The sequence below is a fragment of the Eublepharis macularius genome, chromosome 4 (genome assembly GCF_028583425.1).
Source record: "Eublepharis macularius isolate TG4126 chromosome 4, MPM_Emac_v1.0, whole genome shotgun sequence".
NCBI classification, from domain to species: Eukaryota; Metazoa; Chordata; class Lepidosauria; order Squamata; family Eublepharidae; genus Eublepharis; species Eublepharis macularius.
The window spans coordinates 161,551,736-161,572,210 of record NC_072793.1 but is presented as its reverse complement, the minus strand read 5'-3'; the positions used below and the strand labels follow the sequence as shown (position 1 = coordinate 161,572,210).

The window sequence follows — 20,475 nt, the reverse complement described above, 5'->3', positions numbered from 1 at the left end:
GACTGGAGCTGAACATTTCCTCAAACAATCAGCCGACGGGGTTTTGCCAGCGTATTTCCAATTCCCGTTTTGTACCGTTACTTCCTCACAGGCATTACTATTATGGACTGTAATAAAAATTAATAAAAACATACAGTACCCGTGTATTTACTAATATAGCTTAACAGTACAGCAAGCAAAACATTACAAATCACTCGCTTACTGGTCATCAATAGTACTCTAGCTCATCATTCAGTCAGATAGTGCAGACGGAACAATGCCGTGGGAGTTCCCATTTGCCTATTGCTTAAATTTCCAATCATTTAAAGATTCTGCAGCAGATGGGAACTCCCACGGCATTGTTCCGTCTGCACTATCCGACTGAGTGATATCGGACTGAGCATAAAACTCTTCAGAAAAAAATACAGATCGCTGTGATTATTTGGAATATTCTTCTTTCCATCTGGCAAATTTAAAAAGAAACATACCACATGGACAATGTTTACGTTTAAAATGGAATTCATCTTTACAATTGGATTATAACAGTCCAATGTATTGGGGGAAGTCTTTCTTAATAGAGGGTCTCCATCACGGGTCATTCAACATGCCAAGGAAAGAGCAAGAAAAGTCCCAAGGAGTGAATTATTACAACCTAGAAAAAAACATCCAGATAAAAGTGTAATGTGGGCATTAGATTTTACACCTTTGGCTAGAGACATTTCCAAAATAATTAGAACCAATTGGCATATTGTCAAAAGATTACCAGGATGTGAAGAGCCACCTAGGATTGGATATAGAAAGACTAAAAGTCTGAGAAATATTTTGGTTCATTCAGATTTTAGTAAGCAGCATCAACTACTGAAGAATTTCCCAGTTGGCCACCATGCATGCGGCCACTGTAGTGTTTGCATGTTGAGTACCAATATTGATAAATTTAAACATCCACGTACTGGTGCCCCATTATACTCTAACTGTTTTTCTATCTGTGCAATGACCAATGTAATCTACATCACAGAATGTACATGTTTCTTAATATATATTGGCAGCACAAAACGTCCTATTAGAACCCTATTAGAACCAAGAACACCTCTCAAAAATCCATAATAAAAACATAGAAGCACCTCTTGCACAACATTTTGCACTTTATCATAATCATGAACGGGAATTTAAATTTTCAGTACTGCAAGTTTTTAAGGCTGGTGAGAATACACCCAGATTGTTACATCAGGCAGAAGCCCAGTGGATTTTTAGAATGGACAGTCTTGCTCCTAAAGGGCTTAATAATAAAATTGATTTTTCAGTATTCTTATAAGATATATATTTTGTACTACAGTAGTTTTGTATAGATGCTATTTTTGTACTAAAAATTGTATTTTTGTAGTAAAATTGTATTTTGTATTATTCCCCTTATGCGGTACTTTTAACCGGAATCATCAGGAGATCTCTTTAAAATGAACTGAATGGTATAAAAATGGTCCCAAGAGTGTGCACTAAAAAACCTACCAATGCACTGATTTCAAACACTGATGAGAGACTGTAGAATGAAGATGGTATAAGTAAGTGTTTTTACTGGCTTTCTTTATGAATTTGAATAATTATTACAGCAATTGATTATTTTTATAGATATTAGCCAGGAAGAAGAGTATCGAAACGAGTGGATTTCAAGCCAGCAAGCTCGTAGCCTTTGCCTCTATATTAATTATCTTCTTGCTAATTGCTGTTGCTCATCTTTGAAGACGCCAGAGGATTCAACGTGGTGCTCTTCTTGTTCCTGATCAAAGGAAAGACTGAGACAGGAAGATAAATTCTTACTGCTTTGTGGTTAAGGGCTGTTATTCTGCCTTGTAAACGCCAGAGGATTTACCACAGTGTTCTTCTTTGTTCCTGATTGAGGAACGACTGAAACAGAACTCTATGTATTGATTAATGAATGGAATGATTGTTGCTTTCACACTGTGCACTATCTGTCCAACCACAGAAAAAGCCATGTTCACTACTCGTTTGTCCTCAGAAGGTGGGGGAACCAAGACAGGAGCCACCGGCGATGAGCTCACCTGGCTGGCAGGTTTCTAAGCAAGGAGGCAGTCTTGGTACCTGATCCTAGACCATTTCGAGATTGAAAGGTCAGAACCTGCACTCTGAATGGTGCTTGGAAACAAACGGGGAGGAAATAAGGATCTTTTTAGTAACTGTGTAAAATGCTTATTTAGCAGGGTTTGGCTAACAGCTGTATTCTCAAATAGCTGAAGTTTCTGAAGACTTTTCAAAGGCATTCTAGTAGTCAAGCCTGGATGCTATTAAAGCCTGGGTAACTGTGGCACAGCCATCTCAGTCCAGATGTGCTGCACTTAGTGAACAATGATGTGCAGATGCTGCCATGAGTAATACTAAAGCACCCCTTAGCTTCAAATCTGACCTTTTAGGGGAAGGGAAATCCCATCCCAGTACAGGCTAAATATTGGCCACCTCTGTGCTAGGTTCCTTCTGCGTGACATCCACAAGCAACATAAAAACTGATTCCATGCAACATTTCATATGGCAGTACATTCCCTATAAAAAACTGAGAAATGTCCCTTGCTGGGGGCAACGTATGTTTTCTCAGAAGTAAGTTTCCTTCAGGGTTTGCTTCTTTGCCATCAAAGACTTAAAGGTCACTGTAGTTCAACAGAAACCTTTCAAAAACAAAATCCAACCCGAGGCTGCTGAACTGGAATTCATATGCAAATTTGACTCTGTCAAGCTGGGACTGAATAGGGACTATGAATGGTTATCGCATTACCACAGATAACAGATTTCCTTTACAGAGGTGGGGTCTGGGGGAGCTCAGTGGTACCTGGCGTGGGCTTTCGGGAACCACAGATCTCTTTGTCAGATGCATCTGGCAGGGAGAGCTGTGATTACCGAAGGCCCATACTGCATTGGAATTGGATGGTCTAGCTGTTTGGCTTATACAAACTAACAGGGCAAACTCCTTTGAAGCCAACTGACACACACACCAAAAGGAGATGTTTACATATACTAGCAAAGGAATGTTTTGATTGCTCCCTCCCCCTCCCCCCCTAATTGCCTCTTCCCTCTCTTGCTCTTCTGTGTTTGACCAGTCTCTGTATCAGGCATCTGATGAAGAAAACTTGATTCTCAAAAGCTTATGCTAAAATAAAATTGGTTAGTCTTAAAGGTGCTACTGGACTCTTTTTGATGTTGCTCTAACATGTTGCTCTAACTCCCAGGGGTCTCCCTTCAAGAATGCCAATCAGCTTTACTTCATAGCATTCATATCCCGAGTAATTTTTTACACACACACAAACCCTATTCCAGGATATTATAAACCTGGGGGCCTGCAAGTTAGGGATCCCAAGTCAAATGCGCAGGGGCCCATAACTCCTTAGCAGCCCTAGATGGCGAGATCACTGGGGAAAGGAATTAGGAAGTTGCATAGCTTACATCACCCAGTGCTTTTCTTCCCTTTCAGAATGCTACAAAGTTAGTAGTCCAGCCCTCTCTCTAGTTTTGATCTGTTTAATTGATGCCAAGTTGCCCTGTACACTCTATGGTCTCTGGAGTGCAATGAGCATGTCCAGTGTTTGGTAAGCCATTCGAGGCTGCATTTTTACGTTCGAAGTAATATTTTTACCTCCCCCTCCCCCGCCAGCCAAGTTTCTTTGCCAGAGCACCAACATCTTCATAAGTAGATAGTGTGTTAAAAAACAACACTTTGCCAAAAAGCAAAGGCTGCCTGCATACCTCTGCTCCAGAAGTAGCTTCCTTTGCTGATTTCTGTACCCCCCCCTAACTTCTATTAAAGGCATAGGAGCAGGGTGTGCCACATTTTCCTAGAGCATCTGGCAACTGAAAAGCCTCTGAGTTTGTGCAGATTGCCTTTCCTCTTTGTAAACCAATTAATAATTAATAATAAAAGGGATTGCCTCTGGTTAGATGTAAAGTTTGCTCTCCTCCCCCTGAAGCGAAGAACCCAGGGTTCGCTGGATACATTCTTTGGTGCTCAGAAGGCAGGCACCACCAAAAGGTGCAATCTTCTGCAGAATTACTCCAGTAACGGCCCGAGACTGGAGTAACTCCGCTAGAGCCTTGGGCCGTAAGACACGCCTCTTTCTCCGGAGTTGATGCCTGCTCGGCGAGTACCTTCCGCCGTCCCGAGGCGGCCCCTGAAAGCAATACTTGCCCAGTCATTATTTGCCATCGGAAGCCAGCGGAGGCCGCGCAGAGAGCAGAGCCATGGCAGACGCCGCTCTCGTTTCGGCGCTCTGCGAGGAAACGACCTGCCCCATCTGCCTGGAGTCTTTCAGGGAGCCGGTGACCGTCGACTGCGGGCACAATTTCTGCCGGGGCTGCATCCTCCACTACTGGGAAGACTTCAGCAAAGCCACCAGCTGCCCTCAGTGCCGAGAGATTATTCAGCGCAGGAAGTTCAGGACGAACCGGCAGCTGGCGAACGTCATAGAAATAGTCAAGAAGCTCGAGGAGAGAACGAGGGCAGAGCAGAAGAGGGGCTTGTGCCGGAGGCACCGGGAGCCGCGGAAGCTCTTCTGCGAGGAGGAGGAGGAGGAGGAGGAGGAAGCCCTTCTCTGTCTGGCGTGCGGCGCAGCCGAAGAGCATCACGATCGTCGTGCAGTTCCAGCGGAAGAGGTGGCTCCAAAGGACAAGGTAGGAGATAACGGCGGTTTCTTTTAAGAAGATGCGCTCCTATGAAAATGTCTGTTGTGCGTAAAAGGCTTGCGGGGTAGCTTCTGTGCTTGCACACCGCCGTTTTGTAGAACTCTTAACTTTCCCACGTCCTCCAGTTTGAAAAAGATCTGAGCAAGGCTCTTAATGATAGGACGTTTTGGAGGTCTTTCATTCATAGGGTGGCCATAAGTTGGAAGCAACTTGAGGGCACATAAGCCATACCTTTCCCATTTTTAAAGTGTCCTTGCATCTCCTTTCAAGCAACCTAATTGAATTGGAAACACAACAGCGACAATGTACGGCAGATGGTCTGAAAAGTGTTCCTTCCCACAAGGGGAAGGAAGCATGGTGGTGGAAAGTGCCATCAAGTCATAACTGAGGGCAACCCCGGCTGGGGTTTTCAAGGCAAGAGACTAACAGAGGTGGTTTGCTGTTGCCTGTCTCTGCAATCCTGGTCTTCTCTGGAGGTCTCCCATTTACTAACCAAGGTCAGCCTTGCTTTGCTTCCAAGTTCTGGCTTACCTGGGCTATCTGGGTCAGAGCAAAGAGGGCAACTAATGATTGTGTCCCTTCATGGAGGGATGGGCAATTGATGGCTGTTAGCCACATGAAGCTGCCTTATCAGCTCACCATCAAGGTCAATACTGTCTACTGGTAGCAGATCTCAGGCAGAGGTCTTTCACATCACCTGCTGCCTTGTCCCTTTTAACTAGAGATTGAACATGAGGCCTTCTTCATGCAAACCAGAGGCTCTTCCACTGAGCCACAGCTTTTTCCCCGTTTAGCCATGATGGCTAAATGGAACCTCCATGCTCAGAGGCAGTATGCTTGTGAATACCAGTTAAAACAACAGAGGGGAGATTTCGCCTCCACATCCATCTTGTAGGCCTTCTGCAGGGGCGTTAGTTTGGCTACTGCATGGAACAAACAGCATTGTTCTGATCCAGCAGGGGCTTCTCCTGATGTTCTTGTGGGGGGGGAAGTATGGTAGAAGGGGAATGTGATGGTTAAACATGCTTTTGAAAGTGTGGGACTATTTTATGGTGGGCAGCCTCTGAGAAGTAACCAGCCTCTTCCTCAGCGGCCTGGCTCCAGATATTGACTCCACCCTACTGGGCTAAAACAATTATCTCATGGGGGTTACATAGACATTTGTCATGTTTTCATGCATTCCAAAGACACACAACTTGTTATTTACACAGTAAAAGAAGGTTAAAATCAAAATCTATTATCAAGAGTTTTGATTAATAAATTGTGACAAAGTAAGACATTTGGTATGGACGTGTGTTCTATCCACAAAAAGGTCTTGCAATTTTTGCAGCTGACCAACAACTTCTTTCATTGATTCTAGTAGAAAATTAGCCAAAGTGTGTAGTTTAATATTTTTTTAAAAACATCTTTGAAGAAATCATGCCAGTGATACATTTCTATCCAAAACTGTTTGGGGCAGGAATGGAGTGTATATTTGCAATATTCATTTGATGCTGATCTTTTCTCATTAAGACACAAAGAGCACAGCAGATGGTCACCGTGCAAAATGCAATAATTTCACGAGCAAAGCATGAAAACATTCAAAGAGGACGAGGACAATTTCATTATCCTCCTGAGATCTTTTTTCTTTGGTGTTTTCTTTAAAAATACAAAAGTTGGAAAATGTTTAACGCAGTCTTAGAGTTTGTAATCGGTAAATAATTGCAATTCATACTATAGCATTATATTGAATTAAACATGACACAAAAATTGTCAGTTTAAGAGTCAATGGGGTTAGAAGGGTGTAACTGTTTTAGAACTGCATTATTAATGTCTGTTTCCAAATTATCACCCAACTGAGAAGGTAGAGGAGGGATCAAGTGGTAAGTCACAAAAGAATGTACCCAAATTGTCTAGAATAAAATGGGAAGTTAGCTCGACAAGTCCCTTATTATCTGACCAGAAATGATTTTTTAAAGAATCAAGAATTGGTTTTGATGGTCTGTCAGGAAAAAAAAGCCTTTCCCCTTTGTAAAGCAAAATCACTGCAACCATAATTGCATATTTATCTGTTTGTTCAGTTTTATCCTGCCTTTCCTCTGAGAAGCTCAGGGATCGGGAAGGGAAGAGGGAGTGATTGTAGGGTCTGAGAGGTAAGAGTGGGACATTCGGTAGAGATAGTTAAGGTAGCCAGCTCCATCTTGGGAAATTTCTGGAGATTTGGAGGCACTGCTTGAGGAGGGCAGAGTTTGGGAGAGGGTGCTCAGCAGAGATGTGATGTCATATCCTCTGAACCTGCCATTTCTTCCTATGGAATTGATGCATGTAGTGTCAAAGATTGGTTGTAATCCCAGGATAACACCAAAGCCCCACCTGGAGGTTAGCGATCCTATGGGCATAGATTCATTGAAAGATGTGGTAATAGAGACCAAGCCAGTTGTGGTAAAAGGCCTTTTAATGAGATTTGGGGGATCCTGGCTGCCATTCCTGGGTGAAGCTGTGCCTTTCTACAGCTGTCTACATGCTGTTATGGAGATGGATGTGGTCCTACATCAATCTCTCTCATTTTTCCCATGAAGACTTGAGATTAGTTTGCTTGCTTTGATACAAAATATGGAGGAATGTCTTTCAAGAAGAGGCCAAGACAAAATGGAGGCTGCATGGTAACACCTGTTCTTTCCCCCAATTTCTGTGTGCTTTCCACCAGGCACGTTTGGAAATGGAGAAGCAGAAAATCACACTTACTTTTGAACAAATGCACACATTTCTTCAGGAAAAAGAGCACCTCAGACTGGTCCAGCTCAAAGACCTGATGAAAGAGATCAAAGAGAGGCAGGGTGAAAATGGTGGCAGCCTTTCTGAGGAGATTTGCCATCTTAGCCATCTCATAAGAAAGATGGAGAGAAAGTTCCAGCAGGTAAGATCAGAGGCTCCATATAAATGTACATAAAAATGAGAGCTGGTGTGTTCTTTGGTCCTGAGGGCTCAGTCAACCTTCCTTTCATTTTTGATTTTCAAATGAAACAGATACCTGTCTTCTCAGTGCATGCTGATTTCCTCGTTAGTTTTTCATCTTCATCTGATTTCTGGTGGGCTGTCTATCCTGTTTTTAGTTGATTTTAAAGTGTCATTGTATGCTTACGCATTCAAGTGTCACACCACAGCTGAAGTTGGATCCAAAACCCAGTTTGTTTTTCTTTAAAAACTCAATTTTGAGCTGGAAAGCTGCTCCAGGGAAGGGTGGGAGGGAAGGTGTATTCCATGATGTCATAGGCATCTAGCCAATCAGTACTTCAACTTCAAATGGGCAAAAGTTTGTCTCCTTGAGCTCAAGAGAAGATTGCATTTAGGATAACCGAGTGAGTTTCCAAAGCCCAGAGTGCCTCTTCTTTTTATGTATGCCGGCTTACATGCTAAAATGGAATCCCTTCCCATACCCTTTCCTAGGAGTGTCAGTAAAGAAGATGTGATTCTTGTCATTTGTCCTCATGGAACACCAGCAGATCTGTCCTATCTACACAGCCAAACTAATCGTGATGGCACACCTGTTCACTGTGTGTTTTTAAAATGCTGCCAGGCTCAGCATGGAGCTTTTTCTCTCTACCCTGCACCTTTTAAAGAACCAAAACTGCTGCGGGAGACCCAGCAACCCCCTGGGGATTGCTGAAAAGGTGATGCCAGGATATGAGAGACCTGTTTGTACAAAGTCATGCAATAATAAATTGAATAAGGGAAGTGGGAAACCATTTGTCTCTCACCCCAACGAAAACTCTCAGGCCAGCAGAAGTACTGCTGGTGGGAGGGGCTGGAGGGGCCATTTTGCCTATAGCAGCTGCCAAAGAGAACTTGATTCTCGAAAGCTTATGCTACAATAAAATTGGTTAGTCTTAAAGGTGCTACTGGACTCTTTTTGATTTTGCTACCACAGACTAACACGGCTAACTCCTCTGCATCTGTGACACATAGAATCCAACTTGATTCCTTTGCTTCAAGCAAGAAGGGAAAACTGAATCCCCATAAGAAAGACAAGAAGCCCAGTCTGTGTTTTGCCTCTATGACAGATCTGTCTCTCTCTCTCCCTTTCCCTCCCTCCCTCTCTCTCTTTTCAGGTCAGAAGCCCCTTGAGCAGGTATGCGGCTCTTTCTCCCTCTCTATTTCTTTTGTTCTACATGTCAGGGCTTGCCGCGACTGCCGCTGGGCGTGGCACTGGGCGGTCTGCTCCTGACGTCACAGGGGGGCCAGGGATTCTGCAGGACCCTGCTCTGTGGAAGGAGGGGCGGTATACCTCACCCAGACTCCCTCTCAGTCCACTCGCTGGCCTGCTCAACCTGGCCTGCTTATCCCCTGCATCCTCCTTCACCTCCTTCCAGAACTCTCCCCCAAGCCTCCACCCTTGCATCCTACTGCTCTCACTCCACATGATCACTCCTCACTCACACCCACCACCCCAGAGCTCTTCCTAGCCACCTTATATAGGGCTTCCTTTCCCCGCCCCGCCCTCCTTCTAGGCTTGTGCCCTCTCCTGACTTGGCCCAGCTGTGCCTTCCCTCAGGTGTTTCCCTCCTACCACTAATCCCTTCTTGGCTTCCTTGCCTTGCTGGCAGGGTGGGATTGAATGCAAGCCATCCCCGGCTGAGGTCTCCTTGGCCTTGCTCATGAGGAGCTGCCCCAGCCGGCTTCGGTGCTGCTGAGCCTGCCTGGCCTTGCTCACGAGGAGCTGCCCCAGCTGGCTTCTGTGCTGCTGAGCCTGCCTGGCCTTGCTCACGAGGAGCTGCCCCAGCTGGCTTCTGTGCTGCTGAGCCTGGCCGGCCTTGCTCGCGAGGAGCTGCCCTGGCCAGCTTCAGTGCTGCCTGTTGGTTGATGCCGGACGGGGCTACCCATCTCCTCCCCCAGAATGCCTGTGGCAGCTCCACCTGGAGGGGCTTGGCTCCTAGCACCTCCTGAGCCAGGCTGCTGTTGTCTAGCCAGGGTGTGGCTCTGGGCTGTAGTGGCTGCTTCTCCTCCTTGGAAGGTAAGGGCTTTGTTTGGGCTATTGCTGTGTCCCTATTCCCCCTGCCTTGGCCCTTTTCCTCTAGCCTGCTTAGCCCCCTCTCCTCCCCCTGGGGGGTGGGACTAGCTGGCTTCTCCCTGCTCCCTCCAGCCTTCTGAGGCTTTGGCCTTTCTCCCCTTCCCCCTGGAGCAGGCAGGTTCTGGCTCTGTTTGCCAGACAGAGCGGTTGAACTGCTGTCTCCCGGCTGCCCCCTGCCGCTGCCTGTCAGCAAGTCCGGGGGCTGGGCTGCTGACCCCGGACACACCCCCCCTCTTAGCCTGGATGTCGGCTCGGGGGGGTCTGGCTCGAAGAGCCGTGACATGAAGTCTGCATCCATGTGGTTGGCCCCCCGACGGTAGGTGATGGCAAATCGGTACGGCAGCAGGGACAGGTACCACCTCAGGACGCGGGGGTTATGCTCCTTCATGCGGTGCATCCACTGGAGCGGTGCATGATCCGTCACCAGCGTAAAGGGGTTATTGGCCAGGTAATATCTTAAAGCCCCCACGGCCCACTTGATGGCGAGGGCTTCTCTCTCGAGGGTGGCATACTTCTGCTCCGCTGGCTGGAGCTTGCGGCTTAAGAACAAGATGGGCACCCTCTCCCCGTCTCGCTCCTGCATCAAGATCGCCCCGAGGCCCGAGGCCGACGCGTCAGTTGCCAGGATGAAGGGCCTCTCAAAGTCGGGGTTCCAGAGCTTCGTGGTGTCTGACAGGGCGGTGCGTAAGTCTTGGAAGGCGGCCGTCCGCTCTGGTGTCCAGCTGAGGCGACTAGAGCTGCCCTTCCTCAGGCAGTCTGTCAGGGGGGCTGCGCGGGATGCAAAATGGGGAATGAAGCGCCCATAGTAGCCGAGGAGCCCCAGGAACCGCCTGAGCTGACGCTTGGTCTGAGGCTGGGGGACATCCCCGATGGAGGCCACCTTCTCAGGGGGAGGGCGGACCTGCCCACCCCCTATGACGAACCCCAGGTACTTGAGTTCTTGGAACCCCAAGTGGCTCTTCTTGGGGTTGGCCTTCAGCCCCGCCTTCTGGAGCGCGGTGAGGACTCTCTCCAGATGTTGCAGGTGGGTGGGCCAGTCGGGACTGAAGATGACGATGTCATCAATGTAAGCCATTGCGAAGTCCCGACAGTCCCCCAGGACTTGGTCCACCAGTCGCTGAAAGGTAGCCGCTGCCCCATGGAGGCCGAAGGGCATGCGGCGGAACTGGAAGAGGCCCCGGGGGGTGGCAAAGGCTGTCTTTTCCTTGTCCTCGGGGCGAACTGGCACCTGCCAGTACCCTTTTGTTAGGTCGAGGGCTGATAGGTACCGTGCGGGCCCCAACTGCCCCACCAGAACATCCGCCCGGGGCATGGGGTACGCGTCGAACTTGGCCACCTTGTTCAGCTCGCGGTAGTCGACGCAGAATCTAGTCGAACCGTCTGGCTTCGGCACCAATACGATGGGGCTGCGCCATTCACTTCGGGACGGTTCAATCACCCCCAGGCGCAGCATTTCCTCTGTCTCCCGATCCACCGCCTCCCACTGCTTCCGGGGGATGGGCCGCCAGGTTGCCCGTGCAGATTGCCCCGGCTGGGTGGGGATGGCATGGTGCACCAGGTTCGTGACCCCAGGGCGTCTTGAAAAGACCCCGGGCACTTGCCTCCACAGGGCCTGTAGCTGGGCCTTCTGTGCAGGGTTGAGCTGTGGATCCACCTTCGGCTCCTCGAACTCTGGGGCGTCAGCGGTCCATGGCAGCTCGCTGTCTGGGAGGTCTAAGGGGTCTTCAGCCAAGACGCACCCGTCCTCTGGCCTCTCATGCCACCGCTTGAGCAGGTTCACGTGCAGGGTTCTGCATCGGCGTCGGCCTGGCCCGCACTGCAGCTCATAGGTGGTGGGGCCCAGCACCCTCCGAATTTGGTAAGGGCCCCTCCATGGGTTCCCCTCCTCCCGTGGGAACACCGAGTGGTGTACCAGGACCTTCTCTCCAACTTGGAAGGTCCTCATCCTTGCACCCCGGTCGTAGGCCGACTTCTGCTTTGTCTGGGCGTGGGTCAGCTGGCGGTTGGCCTCGGCCTGGGACTGCTGCACCCGCTCGCGGAGCTGGCTCATGTACTCCGGTATGGGGGGAGCAGGGCTGCTGGTGCGGGGACCCCACCGTTCCGCCAGCCGAGAGAGCATCCCCCGCGGCTTGCGCCCGTACAGCAGTTCGAAGGGGCTAAAGCCGGTGGACGCCTGCGGGGTCTCCCTAAGGGCGAACATGAGGGGGTCGATGTATAGGTCCCACTGTCGAGGCTTGTCCTGTGTCATCTTCCTCAAGGCTTCCTTGACGGTCTGGTTCAGACGCTCTGCCAAACCATCGGTCTGAGGGTGGTACGCCGAGGTGAATATCTGCCGGATCCCCAAATTCTGGCAGAGTTGACGCATGGCTTTGGCCCGGAACGGCCCCCCCCGGTCTGTCAAGATTTCATCAGGCAGTCCCACCATGGCAAAAAGCTTGGACAGGGCTCGTATCATCCCCGGGGTCTGCATCGTCTTAAGCGGGATGACCTCAGGGAATCGTGTAGCATAGTCCACGATCACCAGGGCAAAGCGGTGGCCCCGGGGCGTGCGTGGCAGTGGGCCGATAAAGTCCATCGCGATGCGTTGGAAGGGCGTCTCCATGACGGGCAGCGGGGAGAGGGGAGCCTTTGGTGGGCGCCGGGCTGCCACCCGCTGACAGGTGGGGCACGAGCGGCAGTGGGCCTTCACGTCCGCGTTCACGGAGGGCCAGAAGAACTGCTCGAGGATCTTCTTCAGGGTCTTGTGGTGCCCCAGATGCCCGGCCCAAGCATGCTCATGGGCCGTGCGGAGGACTTCTGCCCGGTAAGCTGCCGGCACCAGTAGCTGGCGGATCTCTCCCTGGCCGTTTGGGGCACGGGCTAGGCGGACCCACACCCCTCCTTGCTTCTCAATGCGGGGAAGCCGTTGGGACCTCCGCTCATCCTGCACTCGGTCCTCCTCACGAGCTGCTGTCTCCCGCAAGCGCTGCAAGGACTCATCTGCCCCTTGGGCCTCGCAGAAGGGGCGGTCGGCCGGGGGTCCCACTGGGTCCTTGGCCTGCGGGCCTGCCCCTGGTCTGGTAGAGGGACCCTCGTCCGGGTCGGGGGCCTCCTCCACTTGCAGCGCTGGGGCGACCTGTGGGTTTGCCAGTCCCTCGGTTGCCTCCCTAAGTAGCCTTGAGAACCCCGGTGCATCTCTCCCCAGCAGCATAGGGAGCGGTAAGTGGGCTACCTTGGCAACTTCCAGGCGGCGGAGCGCTCCCAGGTATTCCACTGTGATCCAGACCATAGGGTACGGCTGGGTGCGGCCCATCACGTCTGTCACCGGGACCCAGCGGTGCACTGGGGTGTCAGCTGGGATGAGTTGGGAACGAATTGCTGACACTGCACTCCCTGAGTCCAATAGGGCTTGTAGGGTCTGCCGTCCTATTCTCACGGTGGTGCACAGACCCTGCACCACCTTGCCGGCTGGTGGGTTAATTTCCCACGCAAACGCGCATACCACTGGGGGGGTGGCTGCGGGGGTGCAGGCTTGTATCTGGTGCTCCACTGCCTGTGCTAGCTCCACCTGAGCTGCTCGGAAGGTTGCCTCCAGCTTCCTCCACATCTCGTCCAGGTGTGCCTCTAGCCATGGTCTGAGCTCTGCCATGGCGTTGGAGTGCATCCCCTCACCTGGCGCCTGCGTTGGAACGACCTTCCCCGTACGGGCCACCAACTTGTCAGGGCTTGCCGCGACTGCCGCTGGGCGTGGCACTGGGCGGTCTGCTCCTGACGTCACAGGGGGGCCAGGGATTCTGCAGGACCCTGCTCTGTGGAAGGAGGGGCGGTATACCTCACCCAGACTCCCTCTCAGTCCACTCGCTGGCCTGCTCAACCTGGCCTGCTTATCCCCTGCATCCTCCTTCACCTCCTTCCAGAACTCTCCCCCAAGCCTCCACCCTTGCATCCTACTGCTCTCACTCCACATGATCACTCCTCACTCACACCCACCACCCCAGAGCTCTTCCTAGCCACCTTATATAGGGCTTCCTTTCCCCGCCCCGCCCTCCTTCTAGGCTTGTGCCCTCTCCTGACTTGGCCCAGCTGTGCCTTCCCTCAGGTGTTTCCCTCCTACCACTAATCCCTTCTTGGCTTCCTTGCCTTGCTGGCAGGGTGGGATTGAATGCAAGCCATCCCCGGCTGAGGTCTCCTTGGCCTTGCTCATGAGGAGCTGCCCCAGCCGGCTTCGGTGCTGCTGAGCCTGCCTGGCCTTGCTCACGAGGAGCTGCCCCAGCTGGCTTCTGTGCTGCTGAGCCTGCCTGGCCTTGCTCACGAGGAGCTGCCCCAGCTGGCTTCTGTGCTGCTGAGCCTGGCCGGCCTTGCTCGCGAGGAGCTGCCCTGGCCAGCTTCAGTGCTGCCTGTTGGTTGATGCCGGACGGGGCTACCCATCTCCTCCCCCAGAATGCCTGTGGCAGCTCCACCTGGAGGGGCTTGGCTCCTAGCACCTCCTGAGCCAGGCTGCTGTTGTCTAGCCAGGGTGTGGCTCTGGGCTGTAGTGGCTGCTTCTCCTCCTTGGAAGGTAAGGGCTTTGTTTGGGCTATTGCTGTGTCCCTATTCCCCCTGCCTTGGCCCTTTTCCTCTAGCCTGCTTAGCCCCCTCTCCTCCCCCTGGGGGGTGGGACTAGCTGGCTTCTCCCTGCTCCCTCCAGCCTTCTGAGGCTTTGGCCTTTCTCCCCTTCCCCCTGGAGCAGGCAGGTTCTGGCTCTGTTTGCCAGACAGAGCGGTTGAACTGCTGTCTCCCGGCTGCCCCCTGCCGCTGCCTGTCAGCAAGTCCGGGGGCTGGGCTGCTGACCCCGGACACTACACTCATCTGTAAAACAGGTCACAGGCTCTGCTGAGCGCAGTTTAAAAAGAGTTTATTCTCTCAGGAGGATCCTATATGAGGGATCCTGAAATAATATTTAACCTATTGCTTAGGAACTGCTGTGTCCTTATGATTTGACACTTTACGTTCTGGGAAGGGCTAAAAGGCTTTCCACTGCAAGTGTCTGCCCACCACTGTGTTCCTTAACTGGAAAACCAGACATGTTTTAAAAGCTTTCACAGGGATGGGATACAGATCAGGGTTCTAGTACTGGGGATAGAGGGAGTTAACTCTCCCCCTGCCCCACTGGGGCTGTTTTCCCAATCAAAATAGTTCATTATAGTTATCTTTTTTCCTGTTAGGGTTTAAATTGACCCAAGAGATGTATTTTCAGTGGGGCAAATGACACAGAGACAAAGAAAAGTCCCTTACCAGAGACTGTGGACGTGATCAGACCCCTCCGCCCTAGGCATACCAGCACACACTTTTTAGCATTAAATTAGACACCAGGAATTTCAGTCACAGTATCATGTGGCTTGATTTTCAGAGCCAAAGGCCTTTCCCAAGACTGTGGAAGTGACTCAGTGACAGAGTACTTGCTTTCTATGCAAAAGGGCCCAGCTTCAATACCCAGTATCTCTGATTGAAAGGTGATATGAAAGACCTGAGACCTGGGAGCGCTGTCATCAGGCAGGGTACTGACCTTGATAGACCAGGAGCTTCATGTGATTCTTTTAACTGAGCTTGTGATTTTCTGCATATGAAGCATGGATTTTGCCTCTGAGTAATGATGTCTGACTTGCACTAGTGGATTTCACATTGTTTCCATTTGCCTTTCCTTGTCCGACCAGTCACAAAAAGCAAACTACTGCTTGACTGATGCACCTGAGATGTGATAGGGAAACTCTCATACCTGCAAAGCTGGAATACTTTCTTGTTATTAGAAATAGTTATATTTTGTTTGGTAGCAGAGTTACCCACTCAGAAGCATTTTCTCCAACATCCTGTAGTTAATCTTCAGGCAATTAAATTGTAGAGGAGATAGAATTTACAGTTTATTTAGATTCCATTCACGGCGATATCTTGAAGTAGAAAGCAAGTCCTAGTCTCAATGGTCATTTCCCTATACTAACAGCCACTTTGTGCAGCATCAAGACTGGATGTGAGTGTGTAGATTAGGCCTTCATGGCAGGAGCTCTGAAAGATATATCATCCCGCTTTGGAAGGCAAAGAAGGAAGAGAATCTCCCAAAGGAAAGAGAGAAGGTGGGAGTCAGAAGGCATTCCCACCTTAGACAGAGAGAAGCAGTTTATTTATCAAGAGAGTAACACATACAAAAAGAGAGTGATACAGTGCCTCCCAACAGCCAAGACATGTTGAGTCGCCTGTTCCATCACTCATGAGCAACAGGCCTCTACTGCAGTGCTCAGTGAAAAATAATCTAGATTTTTTTTTCTCTCTTCAACTGTTACATTGAATACAAAAGAACCTGCTAGCATGAAAGAGCTTCAGCCTGCAAGCTAGGCCAGCTGCTCTTACGTAGATCTCCACCTGATTAATTGCCCACCGTACCAGTTTGGGTGAAGAAGCATGCGGCGGGAGGGGGACAGTCTTCTTTCATTCCTCCTTGAACCGAACCTTCTTTCTTTCAGGCATGAGAAAGGGCAAGAGAAAACACTGGTGGAATGGTCTCCCGGGCTGGAAGAAAGACTCTGGTTTTCCTCTCAGAAACATTCAGCTCTACAAGAGGCTATAGAGAATTGCCAAGGTAAGACAGGAGGGGAAAGAGACAGATCTTTAAGAAGGGCTTATTTGGTTGCAGGGAAAGACCATTCCTGGTTAAAGAGGAACAGGCTTCCCCAGCAAGCTTCCTTGAGAAATGCTTGGGAAGACATCTTCCTACCCAATTTCTGCTGCCCCCTGTTCCTGCTTTCATGACCTTCTACATTGCTTCCCTCATTTCCGTTATTCCTAACCAGCTTTAAACAGAAGCATTAATTCATGCCTCAAAGCCTTCATTAAAATGCTGAGGGGGGAAGAAAGGTGGCATGGCATAGCCCCATCTTGTCAGATCTCAGAAGCTAAGTAGGGTTGGTTCTTGGATGGGGAACCACCAAGGAAGACTGCAGAGGGAGGGAATGACAAACTACCTTTGCTTCATTCTTATCTTGAACTACCTCCGCTTCTCACTTGCTTTGGAAGTTCCCTGCTGGGGTTGCTATAAGTCGGTTGCCACTTGATGGCATGTATGTACATAATGAGGGGGTTTGTGTAAGAGTTTTGGGGAGATGTGTCTTAGACAGAAACGTCACATTGCTGTATATTTTATGTCTTTTTCTAAAGTATTTTCATGTACACTCCTTTCTACTAATACTCTGGGCCCAACAGAATTAACAGAGTCATCCTAAGCACCCTTCTTAGTCCTTTAAAGTCAGTGGGTTTAGAAAAGTGTAACAGTGCTTAGGGTGGCAGAGTAAGATATCTAATATCCAATAATAAACAGATCAGTAAAATCAAAACATTCTTAACCCTTAAAAACCAAGACCAGACAAGCCTTTAAGATTGCAAATATCTGCTTATATGTGTTGTGATCCACCATCACCCTCCTTTCCCTCCTTTTCCCACAAGTATCCAAGAGTTTGTGGAGATCTGTGAGTGTGAGGCGACTTGCACCCACTTGGGCCCTTCATCCCTAATCCTAACCTGCCACCACTTAAACTCATCTGCCCTTCCCTTGCTATCAGTGGCTTCAAGCAGTGACTTGCATGTGTGCACTAGCTGCCAAACATTGCCCTTTCTTCTGCCTGCTCATTCTCTAGCCCAGTCCAGTGTTTTGGTCTATGCATAAATAAATGGCCAGGCACTTGAATAAGAACCTTTTGGTCACCATCTGAGATCTTTGGAAGGAAAAAATATTTATTTACTAACCTACATCTCTGCTTTCTAGGAGCACAGGGCTTTAGGATCAGAACATTAACAGAAGTATTACCGAAATTTACAAAAAGAAACCAACTGTGAGGTTAACTAGGTTGTACCAGTTTCTGGCTTTACCTTGATATTCCTTTCCAATGAAAGAGTACAAACAAGGCTGAAACTTTGAAATACATGCTGGTCAAGGCATGTATTTCTCCCAGTTTTTCAGTTTTTAGCTTGCACTCCACACAATGTGTGAAACCTTTCAATTTTTCCAGCTTGGAGGGTTTATCCTTGACCTATCCCGGACCTGGTGTTCGCACACCTTTACCTTACACCTTTACCTGTCCTGTACTAGGAGTCTTATTCCACATGCTTCTCACCCTTCCCTTTATCCAGTCATAACTCAGAGCATGTCCTCAGTGTTTATTGCAATAACTCAGGATATCCCAAAAGTGATCTATCTTGCCCCTTTCTGGCAGATGAGCAAATGGTTGTCATTGTCCCACCTATTTGTCTCCCTCAGCTGGAACACTGAGGAACTTATTGCTTAGTTCCCAGGCTAGAGTGTTTACTCTGAAGCCAGGGGGCTCTCAGGGTATTAATCAAGGTGCTCTGCACTTCCCTATTGTAATAATAAACTACGGAAGCAATCTCAAGCTGGTCTACTCAGATGAATTTATTCAGTGGGGCTTACTCTCAGGAAAGCATTCTTGGGATTGCAGCCTATGCCACCATGTATTTCCATGTAGCAGAATCTCTAGAGCAGGCCCTGAATGAAAAGGGTAATTTTGATGTCTACTCCTCTGCCAATAATCCCAAAGAGTGGAAGTCAATGAGGACTAGAATGAGCTTTTTTTAACTAGATGGGAAACATTGCTATATATGGTTTAATTTGTCGCTTTTTCTCTTACATAACAGAGTTTCTGAATCAAGCACTAAACAAAGGTAAGGAATGAGAAATTGGGGGGGGGGGTGTTTGTCCTCAGAAGCAGCCCCTTATTCAAGTGTTTTAATCAGGTCTCAAGAGCCTTTTCCTGATTTAACTCGCCTTTCTTTATTTCTCTGCCCTGCAGTTGATGTAACTTTGGATCCAGACACGGCAAATCCCTTCCTCATTCTGTCTGAGGATCTGAAGAGTGTGCGGAGGGGGAGCAAATGTCAGCATCTGCCTGAGACCCCTCAGAGATTTGATGTCATGATGTGTGTGCTGGGCCAGGAGAGGTTCACTTCAGGAAGACATTGGTGGTTGGTGGAAGTGGAAGAGAATTTAGGACGGTGGGCTATTGGAGTTGCGCAGGAGACTGTCCAGAAGAAAGGTCTTGTCCACATAAGCCCTGATCAGGGGCTATGGGCTGTGGGTCAGTCATTTAGTTACTCTTCTTCACCTTGTCAAATTTTGGCTTTTACTTCCCCTAAGTCAACCCCCTTGACCTTGAGACATAAACTCAGGAAGATCCGGGTGTCCCTGGATTATGGAAAGGGCTGTGTGGAATTCTTTGACGGCGATAAGAATGATTTGATCTTTGCTTTCCTTTCAGCTTCATTCTCTGGAGAGAGGATCTGCCCCTTTTTCCGTGTATGGAAAGGGGCCAAACTAAAGTGCTGAATGTGAAGGGTAAGCATCACCGTTCCCGTTTAGGAATGTCCACACTTACCAATCTGGTTTTCAAAGAGTCAGTTTGGGTAGTTTCCAGATTAGATTTTTATGTTTGCTTGTTTGCATACAAGTAGGTATGAGAACAACCAGGGCAGCTGCTCCAGTGCAGCTAAAAGCCAAAACAAAGCTGCTTCTTCCTTACATTTTCAAGGTGATGATATCATAATGCCAGAAAATCAATCAATCAAACCATTGTAATGTCCTCACTGAGGGCAAATGTCACCAGTTGGTTGCCCTCACTCAGGATGGGCACATGGATGCCACAGGAAGGAGAAGAGTGGAAATGTTGCTGGAAAGGGTATGCAGATACCATAGGCATAGCCAGCAATGACTCCTGGGCTGCTAGAAGTTGGGGGAGGAAGTGTAGTCCAATTGTCGCTGTGGTGACCATTACTGATAGGCATGGCCACCTACAGCTGAAATCCTGTACCCTCCTTCCAAACTTCCATCCTTATTTGTTGCCAGAGAGCTGCAACTTCAGGAAGTGGGGGGGGGGGTAAGAGAGAGAAAGCTGCAACTTATTTATAATGAGGGACACAGGGACACTGCTCATTTGCTATACATTGTTTTAGCTCTCTGCCATAAATTAGCCTACTGTTCTTTGGAACCCAACTTCGGTGTTTCCCCATCTGTAAAATGGGTATATTATTTTCTAGACTGTCTTCTCCATGCATAATTCTATAACTACACATTGTGCTAAACCTGTGACTTGCTGTGCAATCTGTGGCTGGGCTCACTTGCTTGAAATCTTGCTTTAATGCACTTAGGATCTGAATTGTGTTAGATTGCTTTGTCCTGGCCTAATTTCATGTATTGTTTGCTAGCAGTTTATAAGTATGCAGAGGTTGTGAACCTTAAATGGGTATTCACTGCTAGTCCCAAACCCTTGAGCTTTGCCTTGTTAACAATGCAGCAATATTTATTGGAATATAAAGTTTGCTTTGGAAACTGCTCTTTGTCTTTTCTGTCCCCATATCCAAAAGGTATTGCTACCCAGAAGCCTTTGCTTAAGATCTTTCTGAATTACTTAATTTTGTGATAAGTATAATATTTTCCTGGCAAGTAACAGCGAGGGAGGAGAAAAATAGAGGAACTGCAGGGAGCCAAGCCCAACACCCAAAATGCAATTGTCTCCCTCACCATTAACCCATTAATATAATTATTTTAAACCTATGATTTCAACATGTTATCAATAAAATGCTTTATTCTTGGTGGTGTGGGAGAACCAGTTGCTTTGCTTTCTACTAATAGGACAATGTAATTAGGAATGCCGCCACTCATAAGGAAAAAAGACCATGGTTTAGCAGCTGAGTGCCTGTTTCATAGGCAGAATGTCCCAGGTTTGATCCTTGGCATATCTAGTTAAAGAATCTTAGGA

The 20,475-nt window shown here is 48.8% G+C and overlaps 2 protein-coding genes across 2 annotated transcripts; both read left to right on the top strand.

The window, feature by feature from the left end:
* Positions 1-4,215: 4,215 nt before the first annotated feature.
* On the top strand, positions 4,216-8,094 carry LOC129327738 (zinc finger protein RFP-like). Its single transcript, XM_054976497.1, has 3 exons — positions 4,216-4,644; positions 7,343-7,552; positions 8,083-8,094. The coding sequence occupies exons 1-3, from the start codon at positions 4,216-4,218 to the stop codon at positions 8,092-8,094; spliced, it is 651 nt and encodes a 216-aa protein (XP_054832472.1).
* A 2,160-nt stretch (positions 8,095-10,254) lies between these two features.
* LOC129327737 (E3 ubiquitin-protein ligase TRIM7-like) lies at positions 10,255-19,053 on the top strand. The gene is made up of 5 exons (XM_054976496.1): positions 10,255-10,430; positions 16,177-16,292; positions 18,359-18,385; positions 18,514-18,798; positions 18,979-19,053. Exons 1-5 carry the CDS (start codon positions 10,255-10,257, stop codon positions 19,044-19,046), a joined length of 672 nt encoding a protein of 223 aa, XP_054832471.1. The 3' UTR covers positions 19,047-19,053.
* The last annotated feature ends 1,422 nt before the right edge of the window (positions 19,054-20,475 follow it).

Excerpts from the sequence above, each read along its gene's own strand:
- LOC129327737 (XM_054976496.1), top strand. The coding sequence starts at position 10,255 with ATGGGCACCCTCTCCCCGTCTCGCTCCTGCATCAAGATCGCCCCGAGG. Across the intron at positions 16,293-18,358 it reads GGCTATAGAGAATTGCCAAG|AGTTTCTGAATCAAGCACTA; the intron begins GTAAGACAGGAG and ends CTTACATAACAG. Across the intron at positions 18,799-18,978 it reads TCAGGGGCTATGGGCTGTGG|CTTCATTCTCTGGAGAGAGG; the intron begins GTCAGTCATTTA and ends CTTTCCTTTCAG.
- LOC129327738 (XM_054976497.1), top strand. The coding sequence starts at position 4,216 with ATGGCAGACGCCGCTCTCGTTTCGGCGCTCTGCGAGGAAACGACCTGC. Across the intron at positions 4,645-7,342 it reads AGGTGGCTCCAAAGGACAAG|GCACGTTTGGAAATGGAGAA; the intron begins GTAGGAGATAAC and ends GCTTTCCACCAG.